General features: G+C 38.8%; 1 protein-coding gene across 1 annotated transcript in view; it reads right to left on the bottom strand.

The window, feature by feature from the left end:
• Positions 1–12,587, bottom strand: part of LOC150092516 (cytochrome P450 3A19-like) — a 268,491-nt gene that overhangs the window by 43,832 nt on the left and 212,072 nt on the right. Inside the window, exon 2 of the mRNA XM_090414568.1 lies at positions 5,482–5,588. Coding sequence (XP_090270694.1) covers positions 5,482–5,487 — 6 coding nt within the window. The 5' untranslated portion in view covers positions 5,488–5,588. The remainder of the gene's footprint in view (positions 1–5,481; positions 5,589–12,587) is intronic.

A 12,587-nucleotide genomic window follows, 5' to 3' on the forward strand; every position in this document is an offset into this window, starting at 1 on the left:
CTGAGATTGTGGTGCTGCATAGAATTTGAATGTGTTTACAGTGGGTATGATGAGTGGTATGTATGACAAATGGACCTCCTCATTCAAACGATTGTGGGGTGAATAAACTCAATCAGTAAAACCATTCCATTTCCATTATTTCTGTTACTTCTGGCATTTGTAAATAAACACAGCAGTTCACTTTTAGGTCAAGAAGCAGTCCTACCCAAGTCAGTTGTTGGTTGTGATTTCTCCACCACACCTGCCCTTGCCCAATCACTTTTATCTCTACTTACCACATATATGCACTCAATCACAACTTCCCTATCCACATCTCAATCTATTCCATTTCTATGATCATCCCCATACATGCATTCACTACTACTTCACACATTCCAACATATAGGATTAAACAAAGGACATAATTTTTTGGCATCTTTAATTTAAAAACGTAGGAAATGATTGAAAAGAGCATTTCCTATGTTTAGTACTACTGTATAGTGCAAGGAATGGAGAGTGTATGTTCGTGGAGTCGCCAGGAGTCGGAAACTACTCGATGGATCATAACAACAACAAAATAGTGTAAGTGAAATAATTACAGGACATTGCATCCTTCAATTAGAAAAGACTTAAGTTCAATTTTTGAGTGATAGGAGGAATTTTTATATGTGCTTTTTGAAACCTTTTTTCATCTCACATGCAGGCAAACTGTCAGAATACATGCAATTTACAAAAAAAAAAAAAACATTATTACTGGGCAGTAGATATTGCATGTACATGAAAACACTTCAGCTCCTGAAGTCTTTTCAGCTTCTTCTTGTGTATTTCAATTTCCATTTGGTACCACCAATTCTCAATGAGATTGAGATCTCGGTTTTTTCTTGGCCACGGTAGTTGCTGAATCGAGTGTTCATTGAGCCACTTACTAACCTGCAACCAAAAACTAAAAAGTTTTATTATTATTATTATGATTATTAACATCTGACCTCCATGGAGTCAAAGACGCCTCTTGGGAGGTACACACTATTGCATACAGTGCTCATCCAACCATGCTTTATTCAATGTGTCTACATTCACGATACACTCGGTCAATGCATGTGTTGAGGCTTAATAAAAGGACTCAGGCAATGCATTCCACTCTCCATGCAAAGAACCTACTCCTCACTTCTTTGCTCACACCCTCCTTATATTTTTTTAAGTGCTAAACTCAATTCGTATGGTGTATTTTAGGGTTATAATAGCATTACTTAAACATTTTGCCCTATGACAAGGGACAGGGTCATCCTGAAAGATGCAGTTTGTTGTTACAGTAAAGTGGCCTCTGATAGTAGCCAGCAATTCTAAAATTTTCTGGTATACACATGCATTCACTAAACCTTTTGTGAAATGCAAGCGACCAAAACCATCATACAACATGCATCCTCAGATCATCTGACTGGCTGAGAATTTGACTGTCGACACCAGAGAGTCGGGGTTGAATTTTTCCCCTTGATCATCTTCGAACTGTCTGTCTGCCATCAGGGCACTGCAGGTCAAACTTTTTGTCAGAAAAAAATTACTCTTTTCCACTGATCAGGGTGCATTTGAAATGCTCTTTTCACCAATTTAACTGAGCCAATCTAATTTTTGGGTTAACAAGGGCTTCTTTTTTGGGCACCTGGCAGTCAGTTCCTGTTGAACAAGTCTTTTCCTGACAGTGCTGTTTCAGTTCTCCAGATGATGCACAGAAAGTTTTGAGGCAAAGCAGCTTTAGAATTCAATCTTGAGTTCTAAAGTCACTGTGTGGACACTGACTTTCTTCCTGTCCCCCTTCTTCCTTTCAGCAGATCTGGATCTTCACTTTCAACAGCAGCCATATGATAGCAGACTGACTACATGATACCCTTTTAGCTATTTCACAAGAAGAATAGCCTTGTCTATTCAAAGCTTGCATCACACTTTTTCTGCAAGGTGTTAACTGCATGTAACTAGCCATCGTGATCTCAGCACGAAAATGTGAAATTAGCTCTTGCTGTCTATTTATAGACAGCAAAATTCTGATGCAATAGCAGCAATTATTACTATATTATTAGATGATGAAATCATCACAATGAAATATCCAATGCTAAACCAAAGAAAATGACCACTTAACCACTAAAAACTATATTTATGTAAGGTGATGCAGCTTCTATGAACATGAGTGTATTTTTAGAAAGTTTTTGGTGGCTTTTGTGGGAAATTTGTTAACCACAGTGAATATGAAGTTTTTTGTACTTCATAATTTTCTGTGTAAGAAAATTTCCCATTTTCTTACACAGCTGTAAGAAAATGGGAAATTTAAAGGGCAGGCATGAAGGACTGAGAAGCCACCACTCCCACATAAGGAGTACTGAGATTCCAGTCATGTTGTGTCAAACAGTACCTTTTTTTTTTTTTTTTTTTTTTTTTTTTGCAAGCTGCTATACTATGACTCTCTTCAGGTACAACCTGGCAAAGTAATCAGCAGGATTATTATTCACCAGTTGATTGGAAATTCTCCTGAAGAGTTACTAACAGGTTTCTTCCCATGTACTATCTAGTGGAGGCTTGTGGAAAAAGCTTTATAGCTGTACCCTTTAATGGAGGAGGTACTGGCTTCCTAGTTAGAACATTAAGATGCAGAGAGAGAATGAACAGGGAGGTATTCATCCACATTGCATGGAAGAAAGGGAGACAGAAACTGGAAATCATACTCTAGAGACAAAACATGGCAAAAACCATTTGAAGTCTCCAAAAAGGAGGGCAGTAATGCTTCACCAGATGATTAAAGACATCAACACCTACAGGCATAGTTGGTATTTCTTCCATTTAGGAAATGCATGCTTTTAAGAAGGTAATACTTGCCTCACCAGAACCCTGTTTCCAGTCTTACCACAAGAATTTGAGGATAACTTGACTAGGAGAAAAGAGGCTATAGGTTGCACAGTTACTAGCCCATAGAGTCACCATAGCTTAGTTAGTACAGGTGAGCCCTTTAGTTGCCTGGATTTGAATTCTGTCTGTAGTATAAGGAATCTTTAGCAAGTCTTTTCAATCAAATAATCAAATGGGCTAGCTGGCCTCATATGAGATGGAGGATTTTTACTCCTGGAAACTCAGGTTTTTTGTCCCTCAAAAACAAGCAAACTTGTCCCATGAACACAGATATCTACAGGCGTAAATACTAGCCCTTAGGGGGATGTATTAGAGAATAAACAATTAATACAGTCATGCCAGCTGTATTAATTTGCTGATTCCTAATCAGGGGATTTTAACCATTCCAAGGAATGGATGGGTTGAAGAAGACTAGCTGTTAATGAGCTCAAATTCTTACTGAACAACACTTTCTCCAAGCACCCAACTCTAAATTAAATGAAATGCATTTCATCAATCATGCGTAAGTCCTTTCATCCACTCAGTTCACTCCACACACATTGCAAATTGCCCATTGCTCCTCTCCTGCATATGACTCATTTGCAATCATGACACGTCTCAATTTATTGTTATCATATAGCAGCAACAGAGGTAGGATCTTCTGTCTTCTTTTTCACTTCTTCCAGTAATTCTTTCTTATCATTCTTGTTCTATACTTGTCCTCATTTAATTCATTCATATTTTAAAAACCTCTTCATCTGTGGCATCTCTTTGTGGTGGAGGGATCTCCCATTGAGTTGCAAATACAGCTACAAGCTAATGACATCTGTAAAGAGGGACCTGTAATATTTTATTATTTTACTACTTGTTTTAGCAAGATGAGCAGTATTGGATGGCCAAGATCAATCAGCTAGTGGACTCAAGCTGATGGGTTCATAGTGTTGAACCACAACACTGCATCCAGGTTAACCATAGGAACCACTTCTGAGCACATTTACTGCCCACCATCCCAAGCAGTAAATGTGCTCAGTAACCACTTCTGAGCACATTTACTGCTTGGGATAGTGGGCATTCATGTGTGACTCCATGGTTGATGGGCATTTCTGGTGCTGCCTAAACTAAAGCCTAACCCTTTAAGAATGATCCCTCATCCAAAGTAAGCAGTGATGTATGTAACAGATTGCATTGTACAGGCAGCAGCAACAACTGCAATTTCAAAAATATCATTTTAATTTGCACTCAGTCCAAAGCTAGGTGGAACTCTGAGTGCTAAAAAGCAATCAAGATACAGCATGGAATATATTTCAGAGATATCTTACCATATGAGCCTCTAATGGGCAGGTAATGCTCAAAATATAGTCTTTCATTGGAAAATCAATCCTGCCTTTCCATAGTATGGCCTGTTTCTACAAAAGGTACTCTGGCAAAACTAGCAAGTATTCCCACTATGAACAGATTATTTTAACATTAATGCAAAAACTATCATGAAAATAATCAATAATTATGGCTGTTGTCCTAGCCTGCCTCAAGAAGAAATTAACAGAATTTGTATTCCATATATTAAAGGACTTTCAAAAATAGCAAGATTACTTTGACAGATTAACTTACAAGTCTCTTTCTGCCCAGTTTGCAAACCTTAATACCTTCCTTATCACACCTAAAGACAAATATCCTCCTCTTTCTTATCCCGGAGTTTACAGAATCTCTGCTCTTGCAGATTATGTTATTATGGACAAACTGGTCGTTCTGCACAAATTCGTCTTGAAGAACATCAGGAATATATTTCACTTAAAGAATCCAACAAATCCGGTTCAGCAAGCCACACATTATATACAAAACACAGGATTCAGTGGAACAAAACCAAAGTATTACATAAAAGTTACTCTCTCTTCTGGCATGACTCTACCAAGAAAGCACATTCACAACCCAAACCTGAAAAAAGTGATTGCTCAAAATTTTTTAATTTTGGGACGATATATTGACTAATACTCACCATTCATGTAATATTTTATTAAATATTTGCTTATATTAAAAATAATTTATTAACTAAATTAATTTATTGTAATTTATTTTGAATATCTATTAATGCAGATGGAGCTATTCTCCTGAAGATGATAGAGCACATAATATCGCATGCTTTCAACTCAATTCTTCTTCTTTTTTTTGTATTTTATTATAATTGTATTGACAATGACTATGAAACTTAGCCAAAAATTTTACAAATAAAGACATTTAAATTAAACATGATTCTGGTAACAATAATTTATGATTAAATGATCTTTAAAATATGCATGTATTTATTATTATTATTATTATATAACACCTCCAGGGAGTTCAAAGACTCATTGAGGGAGGGCACCTGCTCTACAATTCTCTGTCTCCACCACTCCACTAACCGCAAGTACCTTCATCTACACCTGTGCCATCTACCACTGACCACCACAACTATTTTCACAAATCACAAACATTCATACCCATGGCAGGATTCGAACCCACAGCCTTTTGGCTGGAGAGCGGATACGCTAACCACTTGGCCAACCAGGGTGGCATTTATTCAGACATAAGAGAAAAATTTTAATTATCATCAGAATTATAAATGTATAATTAGTTGGAAAAGTTTCTAATTCATACCTCCATTTGAAAGATTTCATCCACTTCTTTTTGAATTTTTTCTTGGACATCACGATGATGCACTAAAAGATGGCTGGTAAATGCTAATGCTGTACTTGTTGTTTCATAACTATTAAAAGTATAAATTAAATAATTATCATCACCATTCTTCTTCTTCTTATTATTATTATTAACATTAGACTGATACTGAATGAAAAAGACATCACAAGAATTCCACACTGTCATGCAAAAAGTTTATTGAACCATGTCATAAACCCATTCTCTGTTTCAATACTCCCCCCCCCCCCCCCAGGCAATGTATTTCACTCAATAATCATCCTCTGTGCAAAGAACCCATTCCTTACTCTCTTTCTCTTGTTATACCACTATTGTCCTCTATGAAAAATCTCTGCCACATTAATCTGGTAACAACCAGATGAGAGAGGAGAAAATGGAAACAGTAGGAGAGACGGAATGAGAGAGAGGTATGGGAGTGCTAGAAGAGGAGAAAATGGAAACAGTAGGAGAGAGGGAATGAGAGAGAGAGAGGTCTAGGAATGAAAGAAGAGGAGAAAATGGAAACAATAAGAGAGAGGGAATGGTAAGAGGTATAATGTATGGGGACTCAATGATCCATGGTGTTCAAGATAGGATGCGTGAGGAGTGTTTGCCAGGAGGAACAATAGAAAGGGTGGCTATGGCAATTAAGAGAGGTGAAAGGGTGGATGAGATGATTGTGATGGTGAAAACAAATGACTTGAGTGGTGGTGTAAATAGGGAAGCGAGAGATATGAGATTCTTGCTTGAGGTGGTATGAAAGAAAACACAGAGAGGAAAGATAGTGTGTGTGTGTTGCCTAGGTATGATAATGATGAGCTGAGCAGAAGAGCAGTAATATTGAATGACATAATAGCTAGAATGTGTGACAAGAGAGGACTGGAATATGTGGATGCTTGGAGTGCGTTTGAGGACAGAGAGGAATTGTATGTGAGAGACCGCTTACATTTGAATGAGGAAGGACGTAGGCATCTGGAGAAATTGCTGTTCTGAACAAGTCAGTGTGTCTCAGGGAGGATGGTAGCAGGGGTGGCCTCTTGTGGGAATGGGGACTACATCAGCTAACACTGAGCCCAGTGGAGTCTAGAGGGGATAATGCTGGGTATAGAAACAACGGCATTTATATGCTTTATACTAATGTCAGGAGTATCCGGAATAAGGGGGAGGAATTCATGACACATATAGCATCAGCCTGGCCAAAAATTATTGGGATCCCTGAGACGTGGTTGACAGAAGAGGATATAATAACAGGAATAGAAGTCACTGGGTACAGCATTTTTCGGCAGGGTAGGAAGAGAAAGCATGGTGAATAATGGTGGTGGAGTACTGCTTATGATAAGTGACGATCTATGTCCTCTAAGAGTGGAGACTTTGGAAGGCACTGGCACTAATGATTTGGAAAGCATATGGTGTGAGGTAGAGGTGGGCAAGACAGGATATTTAGTGGGGGTGTTGCTACAGACCCAGGAGCACAGAGGGTGGGGACCAGGAAATGTTTAGACAGTTGAGTTTGGCAAGCGCAAGAAGAATGATTGTTATAGGAGATTTTAACTACAGTAGTATAATCTTGAGGGTTTATTTTTCACTTGGTTAGACTATAATAAATTTAGTTTAATCCTTTATCCAAGTGTGAGCAAACAAAGTTTGCACCTGAAAGTATCTTCAGGACTGAGCTAAGGTGGTGCAACACCAAGGCAACTCATAGCAAAGGTGGAGAAAGATATCATCACTCCTATCTCAGTATCTCCCATAATACAAAGCACATCTCCTTGCGGATATGCGTAATGCTATGCATTAAGGCAAGGGCCACTATCCAGACTGGTTTCGACTTTTATTGAGGTCTCGTCAGTGGGAGCCAGGCCCAGTAGTGAAGACACCAAGGCAGAAGCAACGAGAGGTCATCCCCACCTATAGGAGTTGCCAAAAGGTGTACATTATTAAATTATTCCGGATTCAGAGAAAGATCTTGAGAGTTTATTTTTAACTTCGTTAGACTATAATAAATTTAGTTTAATCCTTTATCCAAGTGGGAGCAAACAAAGTTTGCACCTGAATATCTTCAGGACTGAAGCAAGGTGGTGCATCTGTTGGCAACTGGTAGCAAAGGTGGACCAAGTTCTCATCACTCCTTGTCTCAGTATCTCCCATAATGCAAAGCACATCTCCTTGCAGACATGTATAATGCTATGCATTAAGGGAAGGGCCACTACCCAGACCAGTTTTGACCTTTATTGAGATCTGACAGTAGGAAGCAGACCCAGAAGTGGTGATACCAAGGCAGAAGCAAGAGAGAGGTCATATTTACCTATACGAATTGTAAGAGGGTGTACCACCTAATATTAAATTACACTGGATTTAGAGAAAGATGTTGAAGTTTATTTTGCACTTGGTTAGACTATAATAAATTTAATTTAATCCTTTATCCAAGTGTCGGCAAACAAAGTTTGTGCCTGAAGTAGTTCAGGACTCAGGTGCCAAGAAAGGTGCCCATGGAATGGAAGGAAGGTAAGACAGTGCCATTGCATAAGGGTGGTAGCAGACTGGAAGTGTCTAATTATAGGCCAGTTTGTGTGTCATCAGTAGTTAGTAAGATCTTGGAGAAAGTAGTGAAGGACCGTATACAGCATTGGGCAGATGAGGGTAATGTTATCTGTGAGAGTCAACATGGATTTGTGAAGGGGTGCTCTTGTTTCAGCAATATGCTAGCCTTTTATGATAAAGTTACAAGAGCATTAGATGAGGGAAAGGCATATACTGCCATTTTCTTAGACTTAGCGAAGGCATTTGACAGGGTGCCACATGACCTATATTGTTTAACCTTTATATCAATGACATTGTCAGTGGATTGCAAGGGGATATTCAGTTGTTTGCGGATGATGCGAAGCTGGGAAGGATTATTAGTAATAGTACAGATGCAGCAGCCCTGCAAGAGGATTTGAATAAGCTAGATAGATGGGCAAATGAATGGGGGTGTCAGTTTAATGCCACAAAATGTAAGGTCTTGAAGTTTGAGAAACATCGATGGGACACTGCATACTCTATGGGAGGAGTTATACTGGAGGAAGTAGGGGGAGACAAGAGATCTGGGGTTGATTATTGATAGAAACCTGAAATTTAGGGAACATATTGCAAAGGTGGTGAAGGTAACACAAAGGATTGCTACAATAATGAGAAGGACGCTGACCTGCAGAGATAAAACAGTTATCATTCCGTTGTATAAGACCCTGATCAGACCACACTTGGACTATTGTTCTCAGAGTTGGTATCCAGGATTCGAAGGGGATAAATTAACTGTGGAGAGGGTACAAAGGCAGATAACAAAGATAGTTTCAGGACTGTACAATGATAGTTATGAGGATCGACTGAGGGAATGTGGACTGTAGAGTTTGGTGGATAGAGGAAGGAGAGGTGATATGATTGAGACTTTTAAACTGTTGAGAGGTGGTTAAAGGGTTGACACTGGGGAGTTCTTTCACTTGGTTGAACAGCAGGATGGAGTGATGACAATAGGCCATCCCTGGAAGTTACGAAAGGAAACTGTGAGCAAGAGGGTGAGGAGTGGTTTCTTTGCATGGAGGGTGGTTGAACCATGGAATGCATTGCCTGATGAAGTGGTGAGAGCGAGAACGGTCAATGAGTTTAAGGAATGGTATAATAGACTTTGTGTTTCTTAAGGGGGATCTCCCATCGATGAGTCTTGATAGACTTTGTGTTTCTTAGGAAGGACCTCCCATGATGAGTCTTTTGACTCCATGGAGGCCTGAATAATAATAATAATAATAATAATAATAATAATAATAACCAATCACCAACTTATATGTTTCAATCAAATTATCTTTCATTCCTCTATTCACAAGGCTCTTCAAGTTGCATTCCCTGAATCTATTTTAATATTCAAAATTCCAAACATTTGACAACACCTTAGCTAATCTTCTCTATCAGATTAGTGAACTTGATTGGAAATTGGCTGTATGAGATATTAGAGAGCTGTGTATAAGAGGGTTATTTAAATAAATAGGAAGGTCACAAGAGGGATTTCAGTGGGATTAATGTTAGAACCATTAATTTTTAACTTTTACATCAATGATATTTATGTCATGAGAAGTAGAGAAGAGTGGCTTTACAGGAGGTACTGAAATCTGAAATGAGCCTTGAAATTTAAGGGCCATATTGCTAAAACTGTAAGAACATGCTGACGGATTATGGAAATAATCCGTCAGCATCCATTGACATTAATCTGATAGCTCAATCATTTACAGACAAAAAATACTAGTGGTGGTGGTGGGCAGTAGATGGCATTGGTGTAGATGATGGAGAAGGATGGAAGTGGTGGAGACAGAGTAGGTGTAGAGTAGGTGCATTTGGGGAGTCCAAATGCTCCCTTGATGAGCATTTGGACTCGTTGGAGGTGTCAAGAAATAATAATAATGATGAGGACATTCACATGCAGAGGCAGAGAGGTTAGGGTTGTTTCCTTGTAAGACTTTCATCAGGCCACATATGGATTACTCTGCACAGATTTGGTTGCCTGGTTTTTAGGAGAATGAAGATATATTGGAGAAGGTTATTAAATCAGTGTCAGGTTTATAGAATGTGAGATAAGATATGAGAAGAGATTGGGGGAATGCAACTTGTGAATAGAAGAGGGGAATGTCATTGAGACATACACTGGTGTCCAAAACCTAAGGACAAACACTACTTCTGAATATTATAACTGCAAATTTAAACGAATCACTTTATGGGAATTTGTATAACTGATGATTTCAAGTAGAAAACAGTTACACATTGAAATTTTGGAATCGTGTGCAAAGGGGTCATGGGTTAGCACTCAACTGAATAAAAGACAAAAGGCTATGCTAAGCAAATTGTGTTTGAAGGAAGCTCTTTTCATGAAGAATTGAAAACTTGGCTGTCTTGTAATGTCTCAAAAACATCATCCAGATGATTTCACACAGGAAAATTATTGGAAAACTTGCAGAAGGCTGCAGAATTACTAATATTGCTATCAAGTCTGGAATCTCACACAGCATTGTATCCAGGCTCTGGGCAAACCAATGGAATGTGTTCCAGACATTTGCTAAGAGGTCGTCCTTGCTCTACCATGGAGCATGAACACAGATTTTTGGTTATAACAACAAAACATAATCAATGCATCATGGCAAGTCAGCTTGCAAATCAGCTCCATTCAAGCAGAGGTATGCAGATATCTCAACAAATTGAAGGTCTGTAGTCTGCCTCCCTTTATACACAAGCTCATCATACAGCACATTTTTAGTGGTGTTGTATCCATACAAATTGGACAAGACATCAGTGGGCTAATGTGCTCTTTACATATGAGAGCAGTTTTAGTCTTTCCTCTGATTCTAGATGGCACTTCATCTGGTGTGAAAGTGGTACTGCTTATCATTGTGAGAATGTTATTGAAAGGGATAGATAAGGAACTGTTGGGATCATGATTGGGAAAGCTTTATACTTAATGGATGCTACAAGCTACAAGTGCTGGAAAAAGGTACTATGACTGGTGAACAATATTGCAATGAAGTTCTTCAACGTCATGTTCAATTGTTCCATGGTGCTGTATGCGAAGAATTCATTTTTATGGATGATAATGCCACACCACACCATATCATACACAAGCAGTAGAGATACTTCTAGAGAATGAGGATATTAATTGAATCTAGTGGCCAGCATGCTCCCCAGTTCTCAACCCCATAGAACATGGTTGGAATGCCATAGGGAGACACATTGTGCTTAAAATTCCCTCCAGAAAACAAACAAGGCCTTATCCTTGCTCTGAAAGAGGAGTGGATCAGTTTGCCTTAAGAAATCCTGAATCACTTTGTGCTAAGCATAGTATGACTATGAGAGCTGCATCACAGTTCAGGGTGGCATATTCCTTACTGAAATGTCTCTCTGTATACATTTTATTAAGCACTGTGCATTACTTCCTTAACCATGTCCTTAAGAAATTTGTAACTTTGGTCAAAAATGTATTGCAATTTAATTTGTACGAAACCGATAACACATTTCTGGTGTAATATAAATTTATTACTATTCTGGCAATGAATTTATGTCTACATTTGGCTGCAGTCATGAAAAAATTTTCATATACAGGTAAAAATGTAGTTCATCATTAGTTTTTAGATATTGTATAACTTGATGAAGGGTTGTTACCAGCTTAATATGGAGAAGACATCTCATGGAGGAAGGCAATGGTATAATAGAACCAAAGGCCATCCATGGAAGCTGTATAAGGAGAGTGTGCGAGCAAAGGGAGGGTTAGAAGCAGGTTCTTTGCATGGAGAGCAATTGGTGAGTGTAATGCATTGCTTGAAGGTGTGGTGAGTGCAGAAACTATGAATGGATTCAAGGCATGGCTTGATCTTTTGGCAGTATAGACCGAGACAGTATAGACCTCTCATGATCAGTCCTTTGACTCCATGGAGGTCATATATCAATAAGTATAATATTATTGTCACTGGATTGCAGGTAATGTAGATGATGTGAAGTTCAGGAGGTTTTTAGTAGTACCAGTAGTGCTGATGTCCTGGCTCTTCAAGAGGATTTGAAGAAGCTGGAGAGGTGGGTAAATGAGGCTGCATACTCTATTATTATTATTATTATTATTATTATTATTATTAAACAAGACCTCATGGAGTCAAAGACTCATCTAGGAGGTCCTTTTATCTTACACACACATCTCATCATACCGTGTCTTAAACACATTCAAACTACTTGCAGACACCACGCTCTCAGGCAAGGCATTCCAATCACTCACAACTCTGCACGAAAAAAACCTGCCTCTCACTCCCTTACTCACACCCTCCTTATACAGTTTCCAGGGATGACCTCTGGTTCTCCCCTGATCTCCCACTATTCTCTGTAGAACTTCTCCACCATTGATCCTATAACAACCCCTTACCAACTTGTAGGTCTCTATCATATCTCCCCTCTTCCTTCTCTCCACGAGACTCTGCAAATTACATCTTTTCAATCTTTCCTCATACTCAACATTCCAGAGGTCAGAAACTACCTTAGTCAGTCGCCTTTGGACCCTTTCCAACATCTCT

This window comes from Typopeltis vanoorti, chromosome 25, assembly GCF_054136105.1.
Source record: "Typopeltis vanoorti isolate ZY-2024b chromosome 25, IOZ_Tvanoo_1.0, whole genome shotgun sequence".
Taxonomy (NCBI): domain Eukaryota; kingdom Metazoa; phylum Arthropoda; class Arachnida; order Uropygi; family Thelyphonidae; genus Typopeltis; species Typopeltis vanoorti.